This window comes from Pipistrellus kuhlii, unplaced genomic scaffold (genome assembly GCF_014108245.1).
Source record: "Pipistrellus kuhlii isolate mPipKuh1 unplaced genomic scaffold, mPipKuh1.p scaffold_m20_p_1, whole genome shotgun sequence".
Lineage (NCBI taxonomy): Eukaryota > Metazoa > Chordata > Mammalia > Chiroptera > Vespertilionidae > Pipistrellus > Pipistrellus kuhlii.
In genome coordinates this window covers 143,762,609-143,787,205 of record NW_023425404.1, presented here as the reverse complement: position 1 = coordinate 143,787,205, position 24,597 = coordinate 143,762,609, and the positions used below count along the sequence as shown (strand labels likewise).

The window sequence follows — 24,597 nt, the reverse complement described above, 5'->3', positions numbered from 1 at the left end:
ATGCTTTCTTTGTTCTTAAACTGATATGTTGCAGTTTTCTTCACCTTTTTCCTGTTATTTATTGTCCTCTTCATCAATATACTAGTGATTCCCAAACCTCCATTTGCTGACCAGAACTTTCTCTTCTGAGCCCCTACCTACAAAACCAGTGCATATTATATTTCTTCAGCTGGATGTTACAACTCGTCTTTTCCTCAACTTAGATTCTTTCACCTCAAATTGTATTTGCTCTCAATAGGAGTGAGCAGTAATTGCATTCACCCAGAAGATCTGCCAGAAACTTAGTGTGATTCTCAACTCTACTCTCATTTTTTCCCCTCCCACTCTTAAGTTTTGTAAGTCTTCCACGGCTGAAATTAAGGTATTAGCCAGTTGCATTCTGGGATCTCTTCCAAGCCCATTTTTGTTATTGGGAGAATTTAATTTCTTGGCATTATAGGTTTAAGGCCCCCTTTCCTTGCTGGCTGTTAACTGGAGGCTTCTCATATCTCCTTAAAATGTGTCTTTCTTCTCACGGAGACTCAATCTTCAAAACAGCTTTCCTGAGTCAAGTCCTTTTCATGCTTTGAATATCTCTGACTTCATTCTTACCTGATTCTTGGGGGTTCATTTGACTATATTAGACCCACCCAGATAATTTACCTATTTGAAAGTCAACTGTACATAAACATAAAATAGGCATAAGAATGATATCTTATCCTATTCACACATTCTAGAGATGAGGGCAAGGGAACTTTGTAATGCTGTTTTACAGTTTCTACCTTTCACAGCCCAACTGTGATTGTTTCTTTTAATATATTTTTTAATTAGTCTATGGGAAGAAAAGTACCATGATCCCCATTAATGAAGAAAATAGGAACTCCAGGAAATATTGGATAGTATAAACTACAACTGAGATCCAGTGGTTTTGTAATAATGCAGACTTGAGTTTAATTCAACAATGATTATTTCTAATTTGATAATATTAAAACACCAAAAAATGTGGTAACACCTCCCTGGTTGTAGAGAGCCCCTGGGAAGGCACATGATCATTTCTTTAATTATTGTCAGCTGAGTCCAGTGGTGTTGGCAGAGCCATCTCCTGGAAATGCACAATGCCAGAGGCAGGTATGTTGTCAGCCTGGCCCTTAGCTCAGGTGCCAGGGGATGGGTTTCATTATTTAAGTTTAGCCAGGCACAAGGAAGGGACAAAGTTATCCAGGTTCAGCCAGGAGTGACAGCTACATAGAAGTCACAAGAATGAAGAATTATAGCTTGATCTTTAACCATGATTTCACATAATTCCTTTGTCTTAAACTCTAGTGAAACTTCCTGGAATCATACTGTATAAAATAAATGCACTTCACTGGTTCTGGGTCACTGTCTCTCCATCGGAGGGCCAGTTGTCCCACCTGGTCCCAGTTTTTTCTATTGTCTCTGTGTCTCTTTCATTTTCTCAATCCCCTGTCGCCCCTACTCAGGACTCCTGCCAGCCCTCCAGCCAAGCTGGATGCGGTTAAGACAGAAATACTTATTCCTGGTAAAGATAATTATCCACTGACATATATGTAAAGTATTTGGGATTATTTCAGTAAATTGTATTTTCTCTATCAGTAATTTATTTATTCAAAGTCACACAGACAAGTTGTAATACAACAAAAATTCCAATAACGTATTCTCTGCCTAGATTGAGAGAGAGAGAGAGGCAATATGAAAAATATGACTAGATTTGTAGTTTTTTCTTCTACAGTAGATGAAAGTTTTGGTATAGTTTAATATCATTCAATTATAATCTGAATCTTTGAAGTACTCTTAACTTTAATTTCTATAACCTTTAAGCCAAAATTTTGATTTTTGATATAAGTTAATCATGCATTCAGGCACAGTATGTAGGCATTCACTATATAAACAAGCATTCAAAAGTATATCTACTAGTACTTCATAAGTTAAAAAAATATATTTTTCTCTAATTCATATATAGGCCATCTTAAAAGACGCCTGCTTAACAATGTACATATAATGAGTACCTGAGATAATACTGTGTATGCTATTGTTATCCATTGGTGCTCTAAACAGAATAAAGCATAACTTTTACTTTTTTCCTTAATATCTAACACTGGTTTGTGCTTTGTAGCTGTGAGCTGTAGCCTCAGCTAATGTTCTTTGCTTTTTTGCAGCTTATTTTTCTGACCACCCAGACTGCCTAAAACCACTACTTAAATTAAGTCACATTGTCCATAATTCCTGTACAGCATAATGTTGAGCTCTCTGCTTTACCCCATCTTTAGAATTTTACAATTATGCCAGAATCCTTGATAAACATCCCTAAAGCATTACTTACCATATTTCTGCATTCTTCATCATTGTCACAATTCAGCAGCACCCCATAAAACAGGATACTACAAAATATTTAGGATCTGCTAATATTATTATGTCCTCCTTTGGAGTTTTTGACACTCCTTTATTAACACATAAAACTAAAATGGCTTTACTATCCTTTTATTATGCAAAATGTACACATGTACTGCCAAGCAGTGCCCAATATTACCCACATCTTCCTTCCTTCCATCTGAATTGGCATAAATGTTCCAGGCTCAAGAGCTGGCTCAGCTCTTGCCCCAGAAGGAAGGCAGAAAGGCAGGGCCATGCAGGATAGAACAGCAAACTAGAACCATCTAGAACGGCTAGCTAGATGTAACTAGATAGCTTCCTCTGGGGCTCCCTGAGGACCCACTAATATGAATAATTTCAAGAGTTCGGGGGCATACAGTCTGTCCTTAGTTGCTTAGTACCTGGGCTGGTGGTACATAATGGGCCTGGAGTGGCAAAGCCCAATAGGGAAGTGTTTGGGATGTGGACCTAACCCCTTGTTCACGAAGAGGAACTGGCCTCTGCCAGGGTCTTACAGCTGGGTCTAGACAGCATTTTAAACAAAACAAAATAAAGCAACATTTCTAGGTGGGGAATGGTCTATGTGTGATTTTTTTTATTACATTTTATTAACAGAAATTAAGTTTTTACTCTATTACGTACTTAAAACATGAAAAGCAGGTAAACATGTCTTCATAACAGGGACTTTTAAGAGGATGTTTTTAACCATTTTATTTTATTTTTTCATATATAGTATATATTTTCGGAAGGATCATTTAAACAATTGCTTGCTTTGTTTAAGAAATAAGGTATAAAAAATGAATTAGGTATAATGTAGTTATTTTGTCTATCTTCGGTGAGAGAAAATAATGCTGTATCAGAAAATCTCAGAACCTCTTAAGGATGCGTCTTTCCCTGTAAACTTTGTATCAAGCAAGTTCAGTGGGACAATATGAATTAATATTACTTTTATCACTTTTGACTTTCTCTGGAGGGAAGAGATTATAAAGATGTTTATGTTTTCATTGTGATTTATAATCACAATGAAAAAAATCAGGAAACTAAGCTGTGAAACCAACCAACTCATTCTATGACCCTGAGGCCTTTGTTTCATATCCTTATATCTGAAAATTATCTACCATCATTTAAAAACTTTAGAAAATGAAATACAGATGTTTGGTTTTAAATTTTAATTTACACAAATTAAACTGTATGAAATAAAGAACAGTGAAAATTTTGAATGAATATTTTTATAAGAATCATGACAGGTTAACATGCTATTTTTTTTATTGTACAGAAAAAGATAAGTAAGATGGAGTATATTATATTAGATGAGTTATGCAACACCATCTTTAATTATTAAATCAGTAAAGGGTATCTAAGAGGGCTCTAATAACTTGGAATGACAAGCTCAAGGTCTCCTGGAACAGTTTTAATATCTTGGCAAATTTATAAGTATAGGCTAATGTTTTTAAGTATTCAAAAAAAGATAGGAATACATTAAGTAATGAAAACAATTTAAGGGTCCTGGTATTATTAATGGTTTTCTTTTTCTTGACTTTTGCTTTAACTGTCTTTTCTGTTTCATTTTATACCTAAAGCCCTACTTGGCCAAGAATTATATAATTTTGATTAAGAAATTGGTCAAGAAATATTATAATGGCAAAAAAGAAATTTTGTACATGAAAGTGTTTATAAATTATAAAGCTCTTATATAATTATGACATTGTTGTCATTATCTTCTGAATGATGGAAATCAGTAAGAAGTCTTAAGATTTCATAAGAGTAATACTTGCTTTAAAATTATGCTGATAGCCGGAAGCGGTGTGACTCAGTGGATAGAGAGCTGGCCTGCAGACTGAAGGGTCCCAGGTTCAATTCCGGTCAAGGGCATATACCTTGGTTGCAGGCACATCCCCAGTAGGGTGTGTGCAGGAGGCAGCTGATTGATGATTCTCTCTCATCAATGTTTCTAATTCTCTATCCCTCTCTCTTCTTCTCTGTAAAAAATCAATAAAATATATTTAAAAATATTATGCTGATATTTCCAAACAATCTTGTATTTAATTGCTTGAAAAAACATAGACAATATAATATTGTGAGGAGGGATAATGTCATGTTTTCTGACTTGATTTACAAACAAAAAAATACATTGCTAAGATACTTTGAACACATTTTGAGCAGCTATTATGCCTTTTTAATTTTTATATTTCTATGAAAACTATAAGAAAAAAAGTACAGTGTACATAAATGTAGTATTAGTACATCTCTTAAATGTATAGTCAAATCTAGTATATAGAATATCTTTTTATTTAACTTAATGCAGGAGGAGAGGATGGATAGAAGCAGAAGGGGTACTTGGGGGACAAATTGTGATAAAAAATAATAAAATAAAGGTAGAAAAAATAAATGGAAAGAAAATTAATTTTATAGCATCATGTAGCAATTATTGATATTGAAATGCTTTACATATTTTAATTGTTTCATACTAAATAATAAAAATTAGGGTCCTATTTTTATTGACCTTGCTTTCAGTATTTGAAAAGCAATTTCTCATATAGTCCTGTTTATGTTGCAATAGCCTACTACTTTAAAACTAAGTTAACATAAGAATTATGAGGTCCATTATTTAGAAAGAGCTGCACAATTTATTTATTGACAATTTATTAATATTTTTGTACGCTCTAAAGTCTGCCCTGCTGTCCTCTCCTCTCCATATTCCTATTTTTTACTTTCCTTTTTCCCACTTGTTCATAACATTATGTCATTGTATACTTGGATAGAGTTGCCTGTTTCCATTTAATCCTTTGACCTTTTCATTGATAAGCATAAGGGCTTTACTTTATGACTTACATACTGAGAGATGAACAAAAGTCTATAAATAGAGAGTCATGATGACTCAATACCAGATTTAACTTGCTTTTTTTAACTTGTAGCAAAGAGCTTTAATTTATAATTTTTCCTGAGGAGCTATGGGGAGGTTTGTGAGTTATAAATGATTTGATTTCTTTTTAAATCTGCATTTCTAATTTCAGTATATGATCATTTTCAAGGTGATTTACAGATTGTACATATTTTTAACTTTATGGCACCTATTTTCTTTTTATACACTGGTCTTAAATAGAAAAGTGATCCTGATTCCAGGCAAAAATAAATTATAAAATATATGGGACTGAAGTAAGCTCCAGGACAAAATTCCCAAATACATGTGTATCTGGCTCTTAACTTGTCAAATTTATAAAAGTACAAAAATCAGATAATTTGTAAAGAATTTTTATATTTGTATTTCTGAATCTTTAGTAGTTTATATAATGAGGACATAAATATTTTTTATGCATCAAATTATCTACTTGAAGTTTACACTAAAAACAACATAACTTAAATATCAAAATCATAAGTAAATCACAACATATTTTATTTTTAAAATTAGCTCCATACATTTTTATAAAACTATAATGACTCAATTTACATAAATTATCATAATTTGAAGTGTGTCTGTATGTTCTGATAATCTCTATAATCAATCATCCCATAGTTTAGTAGCTAAAAACTATACTTTTGTTTTCATAATTTTTATAAAGTCAGGAATTTGAAAATGATTCTACTCAGGTAGTTATGGTGAGATATTGGCAGGAGCTTTTGTCACTTGAGTTGGTTTTGCAAGATGATTCACTCTCTCGGCTGGCAATTAATGCTGGGTGTCCTCTGGCAGCTCATACAATGCTGTCGATGGACGCATGACTGGTGGGTTCTTTCTGCAAGAGAATAAACTGAGAGCTAGCCCTCAGAGACCCACTGTGCAAGCTGAAAAGTCTTTTCTGACATAACCCTGGGAGTCATGCAGAGTTACTTGCATTGCATTCTATTGGTCAAGCAAGTCGGTTAAGACCATCCCAGGTCTAAAAATAATTAAACTCCATCCTTCAGCAGTAATAATATCAAAGGATTTGTAGCTATCTTCAATCTACCATGTTATGAGTTTCATATTTATGAACGATTATTGAATTAGGAAGTAATTGAATTTTAGCCCTAAAAATTAATTATCCTGCAATGAAACAGAGGATGCTATATTTATTAAATTATGGTTTCCCTATTTGTGAATAATACACATTGAAATAAATACAAGGTTACATTGGTTACATTAGCCTTCATGTTAATGGAATGCCCTTCTTATGAAAACCAGGAATGTTAAAATCCAGTTAATTCTACACATCGATATGATTTCTAATTCAATATATTACCCTGCCAAATGTGTCCTAGAATTTTGCAAATATAGTGAGAATATTGAGAGAAATTGCTGTCAGCCTTCATCTCAGAGTAAGAATTACTCAAGGGCTTTCAATTTTGCACTAAAAACAAAACTCTAGATAACTAATATTTATTTGTAAAGTCATTAATTGGTAAGGTTTTTAAAAATGGCTTCCAATGACATATGATAGTTAATGTGTTACCCCATAATTAAATGCAAAGGATATGTTAGCACCTGTCTGATTTAAAGCTGTGAGATTCTGAACTTCTTGAAAAAGTTCCCCAGGAGTGAAATCACATAATTGTGAGAAGTGAAATTTTTTTGGAAGACCAAGTATCTTTGCAATTTTTATTAGTTAAAATATAGATAAATATTTTATTTTAAACGAATTAATCAAAAAATATAAATTAATATACAAAAATGTTGATAACTAATCAACAAAAAGTTATTGTAGTAGATCCAGGCTGAGTCTCAGATCCCCTTCCAGTGAAGGACTCACTGCCTGGCTGCAAGTCCTGTGGTTAGATGACTGTTCTAGCTATTAGTCTGTAGGGCCTGCCTCAACTGAAGTCAAGTTTATCTGAGACAATGAGTAAAGTAACAACAGCTGAGATCTAGTTCCCTGGAGATTTCTCCTAACCAATGGCTGAACAGGAGGCAGTAGTATAAGAGCCACCCCCGCTCTCTCAACCCGGAGTTCTTCTGAAGGGCAGCGTTGGCTATGGAGCCTCTCCTTCAATGGGCAGAGGATTTGTGAGGTAGGACTCATGGCCCCCTGCTCAGTTCTGATTCTTCTCTTTTTCTTTTCATGTGGATTTACTCTCTCTAATAAAAATTTTGCGCCCTGAACTCCACCTAAGTATTTGTTTCCTGGAGAGCCCAACCTGTGGCATTTTATTGTATGATGGGAGTTCATTATTAAAAATTTGAGGAACATAAACTAGTTTATGTCAGATCATTGATAAGCCTGGTGTTATCACTAGCCTCTTGTCCATGGGGCTCAAAGAAGTTCAGAGCCTCAGGACTGCTTAACTGAAGAACCCAGGATTTGACCCTCTTATTCTCGAAATATCAATATTTTCTTACCTGACTCATAAGCCTGCTAATATTTCCTTGCATTGTGGAGCAAGCTAAGCCTTTTGCTATTAACAGTGTAACGTAAAATTTAGAATCTATACAAATATTTAAAATGATGAATATAAACTGTACCCATAAAACTCCATTTTAGGGAAGGAATGGAACTATTACAAAAGAAAAGGAACAGCCGAAACCTTGGCTTAGTGGATAAAGCATCGGTCTGTGGATTGAAATGTCCCAGGTTCAATTCCGGGCAAGGGTATGCACCTTGGTTGAGGGCACATTCCCAGTAGGGGGTGTGGAGGAGGCAGCTGATTGATGTTTCTCTCTCATCAATGTTTCTAATTCTCTATCCTTCTCTCTTCCTCTCTGTAAACCAGGGGTCTTCAAACTTCTCTCATTATGAGAATCACCTGGTGGAGTTGTTAAAACAGATTCCCGGATCCCAACTATAAGAAGTGCTATCAGGAATCTATGTTTTAACACCTCCACCAGGTGATTCTCATAATGAGAGAAGTTTGAAGACCCCTGCTGTAAACAATCAATAAAATATATTTTTTTGAAAAAAGAAAAGGAAGAGAAATAATTAGTGTCTCCCAGTCAAGCTGGTTTCTAGTACATGGAAGGAGATATTAGTAAATTTATACATATGTCCTAAATTGCTTAATGTGAAGAAGAAATTAACATGAGAACCAGAATAAACAAGTGTTCTATTTTCTTTAATCCATTAGCTGTTTTCTTGTCAGCTCAGATAAGGTTAACAGATTTAGAAAAAGTGAGAATTTTCTTAATGTTAATACTTTTGTTTGGTAATTTTATGAGAAGGAAAGGTGGATTTGAGTGTATCGTGTGTGTCAGTTATAATGTTTGGTGCTAATAATATGCTAATGAAATAAAGGCATACCTCAGATATATTGCAGGTTAGATTCCAGGCCACTGCAATAAAGTGAATATTGAAATATAGAAACCTATAATTATTTTTTGCTGGTGGAGAGTGCTGCCTTCAGTTAGTAAAAAACACAACATCTGTAGTGCAGCTCAATAAAGTGGTGCTCAAGACTACAAAGTTTCAATTATAGAAGATAAATCCCCCCAAAAATGGCTGTGGCCATGGAGCAAGCAGGAGGCTTGGCTCTGCTTAAGGCTACAAAGTTTCAATTGTAGAAGATAAATAAATCCCAGATACCAGGACCACCGCTTGGGTTGCCATGGGGCATGGCGAGCCTGCAAACCACCACACTCCGCTCTCCCAGGCTGCCCCTTGCCCTAAGGGAACCCCCACCCTGATCTGGGTCACCCTTCAGGGCAAATCATCCAGCCCCCACCTGTGCACTAGGCTTCTATCCTATCTAATAAAAGAATAGTATGCAAATTTACCATCACTCCAACACACAAGATGGCTACCCCCATGTGGTCAAAGATGACTTATGAAGCACAGATGGGCTCTCAGCCAATCTGAAGAGCAAGTTTGGCTGGGGTCTGTGGCACTACACACCCTCCTGTATATACAATAGGTCCCAAAAGTCTTTTGTTGAATAGTTTGGTATAGATTAAGTCTCAAGGTCCCTTTTTTAAAAAAACTTAGTTATGGCCTTCCCAGAAATCATGAGAAGCTTCTAGCAACTTGATCTTGCCAAGTAAGCATTGAGACTGCTGGCTTCTCTGCTTAGGAAGTAAAATGGCCCATTTTTCCTTTCCCCTTTCCCCTTCCCTTTCTGCATTCTCTCCTTAGGGAGATTTTTAAACCATTTTCTCTATGTCCTTGGCTGGGGAAGATAATGGCTTCTTAGTTACCATCTGGCTGCACATTGCCCACACTGTTTGGCCTTGTTTTAACTTTTGCATCAGTTTCCCTATTCCTCCTGCCCTGTATTCCTACAACAGATTGAGTGTAACTGTATATAGGACAAAGCTGAATGTATGCTCAGTAAGTAGTTTTGTTCATGGGTTGGAGCTTGGAAGACAGGTAAGATAAGCCATCGGTGGATGTGGCTGAGTGTACATGCAGAGTATAAAGATTAAATGCCCACAGATTGCTAAGGAAAGAGACAAATATTATAGTGGAATCATTAAAGATAAAGACTACAACATGACCATTGGTTTGAGAACTAATATTTAATTACAGCAAGGGAACAAGTGGTAAAGTCTCTCTTTTATTGTAGAATGTAGGTATTTTTATTCCACTGATACATATGCACAGGAATGGGTGGAAGAACTTAGGATGACCCCTAGGTTTCTATTTTCAGGAACGAAATGGACAAATGGGCTGATATAAGGAAAAAAAACACAGGGGTGTATATCATTTGTAACATAATATTTTTGGATGAATTAGCTTATTTTGCAACTTAGAATATTATGAATTATCATAGTGTGGAGGAAATTTCACTTTCATTAGTCAGATGCAATTATCTCCCTCTGTGTGAAGCTGACTTTCCTTATCAAGAGCAAAGTGAAAGGGCTAAGCCCATTATGCTGTCTCTTTGATGTTTTTATAGGATATAATGAGAGATGACTGCTCAATGTTGAAGCTGCAGCTGAAAGAGAAGGATGAACTCATTTCCCAACTTCAGGAAGAGCTGGTAAGTGACAGTATTTGCCCCACAAGTGTGTTTTATTTGCAAGATTGTTTGCTATAAGCCCTACAACAATTTATTTATTAATACTAATATTACTTATTTATATGTGGTTCGTGATTCAATCTGATTGTCAATTTTGTAATCTTGCAGTAATAAGGATTTGACAATCTGAAAAATAGCACATTTTATATTATGTATTAAACTTGGTATGATTTCAGAAACAGATCACTGAACCAAAGTTAGACATTTCAGTTAAATCTATGAAAAACTGTGAAGGATACAGCCACATTTTACTTTGTAAAGTGTGTGATTTAACTCTCCTGTACCTAGAGTTATAAATATCTATAATATATACAGTATATAAAACCCTAATATGCAAATAGAGCAGATGGCAGAACAGCCAAACAACCCAACAACTGGTCCTTATGAAATGTGTTGACCACCAGGGAGCTTGTGTGGAACATGGTGGTAGCCAGCAGCAGGCGGCACACAACAGAACATGGCAGGCATTGGTTGGCGGGATGGTGGAGCAGGTGAGCAGAGGCAACAGACCAAGGCAGGGTGCCAGTCACTGTCATCAGGGCAAGCCTCTGGTGGTTACTGAAAATCCTTTGCTCCCTTTTGTCATGGTCCCGCCTGGTGCTCACACCTGCTGCTGGTCCCAGAGCTGGCACTCACACCTGCTATTGGCGTCCTACACCAGTCCTGATGGCTCTAAGTCGGGTGTGAGCAGTGGCAGCGGGAGCCGGTCTGCTGGCAGACAGGGGACTCAGGACGTGGGGGGGAGGGGTTGGGCGGGGTGCAGAGAATGGGCTGAGACACACCCATATGCCCACCCCAGCCTCACAGCCCACAGTTCCTTTCAAAGTGCAAGAATTCATGTGGTGGGCCCCTAGTGTAATATAAAGCAAATTACTCATTCATCCTGAAAACAAAACCAGATTTTACTTTTTATTTTCATAAAACTACCATAAATTCCTAATGATACTGATTAATATAGATATTATTTTTGTATAAATCCCAGATGAAAATATTATACAGAAATATGAACTGTATAGAGTTCATATGTTCAGGGTGTGTTTTTTAAATGTGATATCATAAAAAGATAATCATACTTTCATAGCATGAAAACACATTTGGTAGGTAACAAGTACTGGGCATTACGCTTCGAAGTATGTGTTTTCAACTTGCGATGGTTTCAGATTTGCCTAGAGATTTGATTGCCTTAACAATAATGTATAATGTAATTATTAAATATAATTAAATGACAAAACAGATTTTATAGACCATTAAGCTTCTGAGAAAGTTTAACATGTTTGTAAGATGGCAGGCAAATTTAGAGGATATTTTATTGACTCAGCAACTGACAACATGTTTACTGAGACTTGGCCTTTATTAGACTGTTCCATGATTACATCAAAGCTGATTCTCAATCTCACGGGCATAGAGTTATTTCTGATTTAGAAATGTTTAAAATCCTTATGTAAGAGAACTCCAGCAGTTCAAACCCATGTTGTTCAAGGGTCAGCTTATAGTCAATTTGGGTAATTTAAATTTAAAGTAGAAAGATACACTTGTGCCTCATTTTCTAAGTCAGCCAGCCAACACAGGACTTTTCTTGGAGGAAGAGGTACTAAATTTAATTATAGCTATGTACCACTGGATCTGGAAGTGATACCTTCTTTCTCATTTTACTCCACAAAGGAGGGACACATATTTATTAAATATCAGAATGTTAGAATGTCCTGGGGTTGTATATGTGGGGTGGCAACAATTGGAGAGGAAGACAAATGTTCTTTTCAGGAAGGAATTGTTTTGTTCGGTAAACCTGAAGGAACTAGTTTACACCTGGGGTGTTTATTCCCTACTGCTTTATAGCAGAACAAAATCTCCCCTGCCCTGCTATGAGGCAATGTGAAGGGCATAGGCTAGTGGTGCCTGTGTGGAAGGGGGTATGTAAATAGTATTTTGTGTGTTGATAGTAAATTATATCTTGTATTGGCCTTACAAAGTGTGTTCACACAAAAATGGTATAAACCAAACAACGTTTGAAATTATCAAGTTTAAGATTATTCACACATCAAATTACATCTTTAAAATGTTTTTCTTTTTCTTTTTTTTCTCCCTAAGAAACTTACATGACTTTTGTTGACCTTGTTGAGGATTTTTAGTGACTTCAGTTCTTATATTATTATAGTTGGTTTTTCTTTGAAAGGTATTTCTTCTCTTATGAAAGCTTATGTGTGGCTTATATTTGCAAACCCTTAATCATGTTATCATCTATTGAATATTTATATTTAAACTAGAGGCCTGATGCATGAAATTTGTGCTTGAGGTGGTCCCTCAGCCCAACCTGCACCCTCTCTAATCTGGGAGCCCTGGCTCTTAACCACTCACCTGCCTACCTTCCCTAACCACTCTGCCTGCCTGCCTGATCTGCCTAACTGCCCTCTCCTGCCGGCCTGATCACCCCTATTAACTTTTTTTCACATACTTGCATTTCACTTCCTTATTGGCTTCTCCCTCTCACACAATTTTTCTCTCTCCTTTATGTAACACTTTTTCTACTGACTCATCATTTATAAACTTTCCTTTCCTTCTTATTTCCTACTTCTGTTCCATCATCCTTCTTCCCATTTTTCTCCTACCTTCCCTCCCTCCCCACATTTCTTCTTTCCTTTATCTTTACTCCTATCCCCCCTCCCTTTTTCCTTCCTCCCCACCTTATTTTTTTACTTCACTGCCTTCCTCAGACCTGCTTTGCTCCTTCCCCCATTTCTTCCTTCTTCCCATCTCCTTTACAACTTTTCTTCCCTCCCTCTTTCTCTCTCATCCTACCTTTCCCATACATTCTTCTCTACTCACTTCCACTCTTTTACTATCTATCTACCTGCCTAATTATTCACTATTATTTATCTTTTTTCTTACTCCTACTTTTAAAATCTGTTCCCAGTACACAACTATACTAGATTTTCATTACAGCTCCTATTGGTCACTCATACATCCTCTTTCCTTCTTTAACTCTGCTCTCTACTGACTCCTTTATAAAGTTCTTTCTTCACTCCTCCCTTCTTAAAGCTTCCATTGGGGAGAGAGGGGTTAACCCCCAGCCCAGGGCTCAGCTCAGGCCAAGTGTTTGCCACACCCACTCCCCCGGCCTCCCCACCACAGTCCTGCTCCCATTCCCTGCCTGGGATGCCTGGCCCTGTGAGGGATGGCCAAGGCCCCAGAGGCCCCGGCTATGCTGCCTCCATGCAGGAACACCCCCGCCCAGAAGGCCTCGGACTGTCCTCCACTCTGTCCTGGACCCATGGGAGCCTCCCTGCCCATGGCTGCCACCGCCCTCCTCCCACCTCTGGGTGGGGCTCCCCATCCCTCACACATGCTCTGCTCTCCTCTTCCAAGGTCGCCACCCCCTCTTGTGTACAGGCCTGAGTTTCCTTCCCTTTTACATCCCTGCATCTTTTTCTTGTTCCCTTTCTGTATGTGTTTCTCCTCTCGGCCTGTCTGCATGCAGGCCTTCCTTCCTTTCCTTCTCCTTTCTTATCCCCTCCTATCGTATCCTATCCTACCCCAGGCTTTGCACCTGCCTCAGCAGAGGGTATGGATGCAGCCTGCTGATTTGGTCGTGATGTGATGCTATAATGGACAGTTTGCATAATCCTCTATTAGATAGATAGATAGATAGATAGATAGATAGATAGATAGATAGACAGATAGATTATATGTACTAGTACTTTAAGATTTATTACACATTACTCCTTGCTTTCCTTTTTTAAAAAAATATATTTTATTGATTTTTTACAGAGAGGAAAGGAGAGAGAGAGCCAGAAACGTCAATGAGAGAGAAACATCGACCAGCCGCCTCCTGCACACCCCCCACGAGGGATGTGCCTGCAACCAACATATATGCCCTTGACCGGAATCGAACCTGGGACCTTTCAGTCCGCAGACCAACGCTCTACCACTGAGCCAAACCGGTTTAGGCTTGCTTTCCTTTTTATCTTATTCCATTATTTAGACTCTTCTGATTCTTTTGTGGTTTGATTAGAATCCTTTCCCAAATGTTTCCTTTCAATGGGGTATTGATGATATGGTATCTAAGTCTTCGAATATCACTTTACCTTGAAAGATAAAGGATGCTGCAATGGATTGAATTGTATCCCCCCAAATTCACATGTTGAAGCCCTACCCCTAATGTGACTGTACATGGGATAAGGATTTTAGGAGTTAATTAGGATTATTAAAGTGGTAAGTGTGGAGTCCTAAATTGATAGGATTCAGTGGCCTTGTAATAAGATAAAAAGAGAAAGCTATTCTCTCCATTGCCAGGGACAGAGGAAAGGGCAAGTGAAAACAGAAACGACAGGGGCCTACAAGTCAGGAAGGGAGCCATTAGTAGGACCTGACCACATGGGAACCCTTATCTTGGACCTCTACCCTCCAGAACTGAGAAAATTAACATTTTAAGAAATATATATATATATATAAATTTTTTTATTGATTTTAGGAAGGGAGAGATAGAAACATAAATGATGAGAATGGTAGATCAGCTGCTTCCTGTATTCCCCATCCTGGGGATGGAGCCTGTAACCCAGGCATGTACCCTGATGAGGAATTGAACTGTGACCTCCTAGTTCTTAAGTTGATGTCCAACTATTGAGCTACACCAGCCAGTCTTAACTTGTTTTTTAAGACACCCAGTCTGTGATATTTTGTTATGGCAGCCTGAGTTACTAAGACAGATACCATGTCAAAACAGTATTTTTAGGGCTTGGTTCTTTTTCATTAGTAACTTTCCATGGTTTTTTAAATTTGGGTGTTGCACATGACCTTTTTCTATGGTTTACCTAGGTGTGTAATTATTTTTTTTCCCTTTATTATGACTGGTATCAGTAATCCTGTTCTATCCATTCAAGTCTTCCTTCAAATTATAGAATGTTTTCTCTCTTGAAATCCATATGTCCATATTTGATCTTATTGATCTCTCAAGTTCCTTATGTTTTTCTTTTAGTATTGAATTATTTTATATTTAGCTGAATTTTTTTCATTAATATTCTAAGCCACCAATTAGATTCCCAACAATGACTATACTTTTATAGACTAGTAAATATTAAAATACAGAAATTATTTTTTAAATCTGGAAAATAACTTTAATGTTTTCATTATATACTGTTAAATATGCATAGCATTTGGTGGTGTTAATTTATCATTTGTGTGGGTAGCACTTTTATTGCACTGTAAGTAGCCTGTCCTTAATATCTTGATTGTCCTTTCTTCTTAGGATATTTGGTACCCTTAAGATCCACAATTACTTCCTTTGGCTTGTTTATTCTCTATTTGTCCTCAGTACTCAGGTAAAAATAATAAAATAAAAACTTTAAACCAGAAATGGTCAAAGGCCCAATAGAACCTGCTTTTGTTGGCTGGTAACAATGAGCAAACTTGAAGGATATTAGTCATTGGCTTTCTTTTGTGACACCATGAGGTCTCTTCAGTTACAAATGTTAAACAACTGACCAGTGTAGGTGGCTACTCTGCAGTTCTCCCAGCCAGAAATACTCTGCAGATCCTCCTAATATGAGAAATTAGGAAAGTATCATCTTTCTTGCAAGGTTGATATATTCCAACAGCTGTTTTCTCTCCAGAACCTTGATATTTTGTTAACCCAGGCTTATTGGTGCTTGTCCAATGACTCCAGTTAAGGCCCCAAGGAGAACAGTCTTGAGATTCTTGTCTTCTCACCACCCATCAGAACCCAAACTATCCCACATGTGCCTCTGAGCCTTCCCTTCCTGCTTCAGCCTAGAAGAAATTAGCGTCAGCTTGGGAGATAGTAGTGTCAGAAATTGTTCAGGATACCATCTTCTTTTGAGACTCTTTGTTCATGCACCCTCTGATGAGCAAACCCAAAATGGTAATTGTATTATGCAGTCTCCCCCTCCACAATACTTTTTTTTTTTTTTTTTATCAGTCTTCAGTGGCAGCCACATCACATGAAGCCCCAAGGTATTCACCAGGTTTGATCAACTTTCTGTTTGGTTAGAAGATTATATAAGAACTAGAGCAAAGGAGGCACTAATTTTTTTCATCTTTCTGGCCTTATCTTTCTCTACATGAAAAGGATACTAACTGAATATAGTGGTATGAAAAATCAGAATATGTGTGTGCCTATGTGACTAGATTTAGTTATCTTTCTTCTGGCCTCAGTTTTTTTTCAATTTTCAGATAATACAATAATACTAAAACATGGAAAAATAAATATTCATCAATAATGAGTTAGATACATTATAATATGTAGTGATAGTATGTGTCAATAATATATATTTACATAGCTGTGCATTTATAAAGTGAAATGGGGAGAACTGTAAATAGTATAACATTGTATAAAATATACATGGAGAGAAAGTCTAGTATAATTAATAATTATCTTTAAGTAATATGAGGTTTAGATTCTGTTCTATATAATTTAGTAGTGTTTCACTTTTAATGACAAGTGTACATATATTCCTTTTAAAATGAAAAAATCAGACATCTCTCTTGGAAAAAATAAATGAAGAATGAGGTTGATTTTAGTGGTTTTTATGCTGTGTGTGTGTGTGTGTGTGTGTGTGTGTGTGTGTGTTGGGGGAATGCCTTAGTCTGCTTGGACTACTATGACAAAATACCATAATTGAGTGGCTTAAACAACAGACATTTATTGCAGTTCTGGAAGCAGAAAGTCCAAGATGTTGGCAGATTCAGTGTCTGGTGAGAGCCCCCTCTTTGATTTTTGTCAGCTGTTTCCTCCATATATCCTCACAACCTTCCCTTGGTGCATGCACACACACAGAGGGGGAGAGAGCTCTTGTGACTGTTCCTCTTCTCCTAAGACACTAATTCTGTCCTGAGGCCCTCACCTTCATGAACTCATCTAGCCAAATGCCCTCAAAAGTTCTCACCTCCAAACACTATTACCTTGGGGCCTAGGACTTAATTAAATCAATTTGGGGGGAAGACAAGCTGTCCCGACCCGCGGGACAACAACGGGGGCACGCAGGAACCACCTAAGAGAATGAAACAAACAAGGAACGCGAAAGAATGAAGGCAAGACAAGGTTCTGATCAAGCCTCAGTTTTATTCTCTGAAATGGCTGTATTTATACAGCAGAGACAAAGGGGGGCAGGGCCGCCTATGCAGGAGGGTCTTTGGTATGGCAACACAGGATTGACTAATTGCCAGAGGCGGTGTGACATTCCAAGGTGCAACATTCCAAGGCTGGGCTATCTAGGGGGGAGGGTCAGGAAGGGGCAGAGGCAGGAAGACAGGAGATGCTAAGCCCCAGGTTAATCTTATCTTCTGGCCAAGCCCTCAGGGCACCGCATAACTTCTGCTAGAAGGAACTTAATTCTATTTCCTTAAGACTGAGTTGCTTGCCTCAACTCTGCAGGCTCCCAACAACAAGCATTTAGTTTGTAACAGGGAAATAGATGTATCAGATAGGTCTTATAGAATTATGCCCCTTTATACCTACTTAGTGGTAGCAGTTATGATTTTACTGTTTTTCCACATTAAACTTCTCTGTAAGATTGTGATGGACACATTCACATGTAAGAATAAAATTGAAATCAAATAAACCAAAAATCTAGACAAAATGCTAAGACCTATGTATTATTACTTCAGAATAGAAAATGAGACTAGAAGTTATAACACACACTTTACTGAAAATTGTTCAACATCATGTTGAACAGGCAAGATCTTAAAGACATGAATATAAACCAACATTTGAAGCCAGGAGTGATAGGAACTTTAAACAAATAAATAATATTTTAAAATATTCAAATATAAGTTTGTGTTTATGGTATTTTGTAGAATATATTCAACTTTAATACTGGAGATAAATCTCCCACCTACCACAAAGTTTTGGGGGTTTTATGGATCTACTTTTACTGGATAGTTGTAGGTTTAGACATTTAATGCATAGGTATAGGTTTAGACCAAAAGTCTAAACATAATGGTTAAAAGTAAGAATATTTAATTAGAATCAATTCTAATAAAAAGTATTTAAATTAATTACATATTTAACCTTACATTTAACTTTTAACTATTAAATTTCATGATGTAATGCAGAAATAGTTTTCTCATAAGCAATTTTTAGATTTTTTTTCTCAGACTTAGTAAAGGTCACAATGAAATTACAGTGTAATTTTATTGTTAGAAAGAAACTGAGGAACATTGAAATATCACTATCTTTTGCCTAAAAAATCCAAGAGATTTATCATAAATGTTCCTACCTTGTGTTTTGGGGAGAAATATGTATTTTTTTATAAATGATTATTAATCTGATAAATAATTTCATACTCTGTGTAAAAAGTATTTTCCATACGATGTCAGAAAGTGTATTTGGTATTTATGTATTGGTTCAAAATATTTATTTAAATATATTTTATTGATATTTTACAGAGAGGAAGGGAGAGAGATAGAGAGCTAGAAACGTAGATGAGAGAGAAACATTGACCAGCTGCCTCTTGCACACCCCCTACCATGGATGTGCCCGCAACCAATGTACATGCCCTTGACCGGAATCGAACCTGGGACCTTTCATCTGCAGACTGACGCTCTACCACTGAGCCAAACTGGTTTCGGCTGGTTCAAAATATTTTTAAATAAATTAAAGGTAACTTACAAATAACAACTTTAGTGAGACCTAAGACTATGAATAGTGAAATTTAATTACCCTAATTAGGATCAATACACCATGAACTGAATGGTTTGTTATACCAATGTGGATGCCTATTACTTATACTTTTCAAATAGATTTAGTGAATTTATATGAATAACCACATTAGAAAAGTGGTTATCGGTAATTTTAAGCCTTTATAATTTCTACCATTTCAGACTTTTCCCTTTGGAAACTTTTATTCAGTTTCTAGCTGATCTGAGTAAAAAGTATCAGCTATATACAGTATAATTTTTAAAATAATATATTTCACCTGGCTGGCATGGCTCAGTGGTTGAGCATCAGCATATGAACCAGGAGGTCCTGGTTCAATTCCTGATCAGTGCACATGCCCAAGTTGCAGGCTCAGTCCCCAGTGTGGGGAGTGCAGAAGGCAGCCAATTGATAATTCTCTCTCATCATTGATGTTTCTCTCTCCCCATCTCCCTTCCCTTCTGAAATCAATAAAAAATATATTTTTAAAATGAAAACAATGTATTTCTATTTAAAAGGCCAGTTTAAATGGTTCACCCAAAATCAAGTTTCCTGGGCATAAAAGTTTATTAGCTCTATCTAAGAATAACTATACACTTTAATACCATCCTCACTAAAACAATAAGGAAAAAATAAACCAAGACAAACAAAAATACTTCCTATGTTTGCTTTCATAATCCTCCTCTGTTTATCAACATGACATTTACACTTGTCAGAAGGTAGTGAAAGCTAGTACATGTTTAGCTTAACTACCACATGTTTATAGGCTAATCCAGTGGTCAGCAAATTCATTAGTCAACAGAGCCAAATATCAACAGTACAAAAATTGAAATTTCTTTTGAGAGCCAAGTTTTTTAAACTTAAACTATATAGGTAGGTACATTGTTATTAACTTAATTGGGGTACTCTTAAGCTGTCCTTTGCTAAAAACTCAAGGGGCCAAAGAACCCCATGTGGCTCATGAGCTGCAGTTTGCCCACCACTGAGCTAATCAATAAGTGGATACATTGACTCTAAGGCATTTAAAATAATAATACAAATGACTAAAAGTCATCTGTATTAACTATTGTCATATGTCATTAATTCTAAAAATGATAGTGATGAGACTCCTTCATGAAAAATACTTTTTGTGGGCCTAAATTCTAAATTAGTAACTCCAGCTTTTGACTGAACTTTATATTTTATAATCATTTTAATTATCACACTTTTAATACTCGTCCCTTAATAAACATCATATTTTTAAATAAAATATAATTGATTTCCAGTTAGAGTTTAAACATATAGTTCAGAATTATCTAATAAACTTTAAGATCATTTTTTTTCTAACTCTTGTGGTGCTACATATTAATGCATTCAACACTAAACTCTAAATGAGAGCATAGTTATTGTAAAGATGAAAGAATGAAGCTTGAGTTTCTTCAGTTCAGTCATTTGTAATAAACATTTAGAGTATTTTTATTTAAGACTCAGACAAAAGGAGTGAGAATTGTGAGGCATATATTGTTGGGGGGAGGATACTGGTGTATTCTTCTGATTGGACTAATCAAATTGACATGAGGCAAATCAATAAGAGAACCTTAGCAAATTCATTGTATATGTGCACATGGAGATGCCATAAGAATGAGACTGGAGCCAAATCTGATAGTTGAGGCATATGGTCCATCTAGCACATCTGTCAAACACAAGGCCCGCGGGCCAAATCCGTCCCGCCAGGCCTTGCATTGTGGCCCGCACCGCGCTGTCATCACTGCACTCCGCTGCGTTTCCATCACAATGACAGTTTATGACTGTTCAGTAAACCATTCGGCCCGCGATTTAGGTTGGATTTTAGATTTTGGCCCCTTCTCTGATTGAGTTCGACACCCCTAATCTAGAGCTAAGGAGAAGGCGGGGTGGTATGGTCTGGAACTGTATGGTCAGAAAAGCAACTCACCAGGAGATGAAAAAAATGTTTGGTAAACAAATGTTGGCTGGGCCATCTTTAACAGAGAGGACTTGGAACGAATAGGCCTTTCTATGTTCCTCCCTATCACACTCCTTCATAGGAAACTGATCTATCCCCTTTCTGTGGGGAGGCCTTCTATCTCAATTCCTTTTAGACAGTTAAGGGGAAAGGTCAGAGGTTCTTCTAGAGTATTTTTCTTAAAATGGCCACTTTAACATAATCAGTATCCCAAAGAGGCATATTTTGTTGTAACAAACTCTGCTCCCTCTCACTTACAAATTTAAGTTTGTACATTTTAATATCTTCAATTCTGAACTTTTGTACACTAAACTGTATGTTTTAAAACTAAAGCATTAATTAAAAATGTTACATCAGAGCATGATTCAGTAGTTATCACGATTGTATCTTTTGTAGACTCTTCATAAACTTTATTAAAATATTACTTTTGACATACTATTTACGAAGTTCAATACAAGAAAAGATTAGCTATATTTCTTTTTTTGGCCATTGCTAATGTCCATTTGATGTCATTATTATTTGAAGAAAGTTATTTTTTATAAAAGAGGGTTTTAAAAGTGACCTGTCCCAGGTATGTAACATAGCAGGTACATCACTGAGTTGAACACTTCCTCTTGAAATGTGAAGGCTACCTGGAGAAAAATCATATAAAATTATTTTTAAAAATTGTGTTTGTTATTAAAGCTTTATTCTCATTCAAAGCAAATATTGAAAATTATATTCTTATTTTGAATGTAAGCAAATAAACAATTTCTCCCCATCCTTTTAAAATGAAATGTATTTAATTTAAATGTAAACCAAGCTCTCAGTTCATTTGTTAACATTTTGATAGTAAAACATGGGGCTGCATAAAGATACTTGCAGAATTGTTGAATCTTGGAAAATTGGAGGCCATTGAAGAAAAGAAAGTATAGCATTATGTATACTCAGGTTACTGTGCATAATAAAAAAAAGGGAATTACAAATAAAAGTCTCTAGGAAATATATATGACTAAAGAGCACTTTATCAAGAATCTGGAGAATAATTTTGATTTGGTTTAAAAATACAGGTAGAATTCAAATTGAATAAAATTGTATGCCCTTGAAGCTTTAATAAAAGAATAATTTCTTCTTGATAAGAGAAACATTTTTTTGCATGAAAACCATATCTTGAATTAATCTTAAAAGGAATTCCCCACTTGCCCTACATTCTATTATAATTTATGGTATTATTTCATGCAGGTCATTTTGAGATAGAATATTACAGGCCCATGCATGATTTACATAAGAACAGACAGCTGTAAGTACTTTAAAATCCTCTTTCTTTTTCATATTTAGGAAACATTAGGAACAGAAAAGAAATAGATTAGGTCTACTTAAACATTATTAAAGTGGCAGTCTACTTTCTTTTTCTCAGGCGAATTAATTGCATATATTCCAGAAAAGGCTTATCTCAGCAGCAATTACTCTCCTGTCAGTCACTGAGACAGATGTGGTGTGAATGTAACAATATCCCATGATACATAATAGGGATTAGCCTCCATTCCTTGCACAGTCCAGAACCCTGAGGAAGAACTGCCAAAAAGGTCTAATCTTTACTCTTATGCCACACTTGCTTTCGCAATCCTACTAATTTGTTTGTCTTTATCACAGAGTGTGGTAATACTGCAGTATTGCATGGATATAGGAAAATGACTGTAGTATAATTCCAATGCCAGCATGAAGGTGTTTTACCTTCAAGACAAATATGTTTTTGCTGAAACTGGTTTGGCTCAGTGGGTAGAGTGTCGGCCTGTGGACTGGGAGGTCCCCTCTTTGATTCTGGTCAAGGGCATGTACCTTGGTTGCGGGCACATCCCAAGTAGGGGGTGTGCAATAGGCAGCTGATCGATGATTCTCATCGATGTTTCTAATTCTCTGTCCCTCTCTTCTCTCTGTAAAAAACTAATAAAATATAAAAAAGACAAATATGTTTTAAAAGGAGCGTGCAGCCATATTATTGCCAAATTAGGCATGTAGCTGAAATTAATTTATACCTAATGCTTTTGGATATTTTAGATATTTTCATTTCTTCTATAAGGTATGCCATATAATTTAGTAGTTTTTCCTTTATTTTTTATTATTTTACTTTACCAAGCGAGATTCTAGTGCTTGGAGTAATTTACCAAATAAAACTATTTTAGTAATAAATAGGACACAAAGATAGCCAAAGATTTAGAATTGGGGGTAGGGGGGAGTACAAATCATGTTCCTGAATTACTATGAAGAAGATATATATGCACTAATATATATACATATATATATATATATGCATACATACACATATATAAAATAATATATATATTTAAAAATTCATATAAAATGTTTCAGTGTTCTCTTTCACAATAAATAATCTGACATTTTTAAAGCACAGCCTAAGCTTGACTATAGCAAGAATTAACAAGATGCCGGGCTTCATCAGTCTCTTTCTAAGGGCTAGCATTCAGACAAGAACAAGATAATTTTAATAACAATAGCCATTATTTACTGAGTTCCTACTTTTTGACAAGTGCTCTGATAATGCTTGAGGTTTATTATTGCCTTTAATTTTTATAATAAAATTGAGAAGTACATATTAATACTTCTAGTTCATCTCTAATAAAACTGAAATTCAAAATGATTAAGTGATTTATTCATCTGCATAATAATGGATAGAGTTAGGATTTGAAGCAGTCTGTCTGATTACATGAACATATTTCCCCTATTGCATCAAACATTTCAAAATTCCAAAGCTGTGAGGTCAGGGCTAATACAACAAGATACCACAGTGCTCCTTTGCTCAGTATCAATACCGGAATGAAGACAGTAGCTCCTGTTTCTTGGTTGTTTAGCCTGGTAGCATCAGTCATACTTGAGAGTCAGGGCAGCAAGTTGGGGGTCAGTGTGAGGCAACACAGGCAGATATATCAGACAGTCACTTTCAGCGCCTTCTCACAGCCATGGAGGTGGGTATGGTGGCTTTCCTCAGACATTACACATCATTTAATGTCATATCTCCAACCATGTCAGTTTCTTTTTTTCATAGACACTCCTTTCATCTAAGGATATTAAACTTCATTTTTGAGAAGTGTTTTGATCCCTATGTAAGAATTGGACCTCTGTGATCCATCTCCAGCATGGCTGGCTTCTGATGGAATTTGCTGAGTTTTCCCAGGGCAAGCAGAATGTGGGGAGGAGGGAAGTGGATGTAGGAACAAAAACTGTGTGCATGGGCCAACATGTTGGAAACCCCTCCCAGAGGTCTGCCTCAGCTAGAGAGGGGAGGTGGAGACAGCTAGAAAGGTCTCAATTTAACATTTTAAATGGCCCCAGTGGGAGACAGCAAGACCTAGGTGATGTATTAGGAAACAGGTGACCAAAGAGTACTCAGCCAATGAGGAACTAGGGAGGAATTAAATGCAAAGGCTGTGTTCCCTAACCCATGTGTGTTCCTGTATAATGGATGTCCGTTCTAGAGAGTGTTCTTAAGTCTCATTTTCACCATGTTTCTGTTTCAGTCATTTGAAATTTGAACAGGTGAGCCATTTCTCAGGCCAGCCAGTGTGGCTTCATGATTGAGTGTTGACCTGTGGGGACCCTGTTTAGAGTGCACTGGATGGTCAAGGCCACTCTGAGCCTGGGACTCATAATCAGAATGCTCAAGACTAAGATACCACACAGAGGTCCAAGAACT

At 36.5% G+C, this 24,597-nt stretch overlaps 1 protein-coding gene across 2 annotated transcripts in view; it reads left to right on the top strand.

Annotated features, from left to right (window-relative positions):
- Positions 1-24,597, top strand: part of CCSER1 (coiled-coil serine rich protein 1) — a 1,094,278-nt gene that overhangs the window by 493,851 nt on the left and 575,830 nt on the right. For both annotated transcript variants that reach the window (XM_036411399.2, XM_036411402.2), the window contains exon 8: positions 10,171-10,254. In XM_036411399.2, the coding sequence (XP_036267292.1) occupies positions 10,171-10,254 (84 nt within the window). The remainder of the gene's footprint in view (positions 1-10,170; positions 10,255-24,597) is intronic.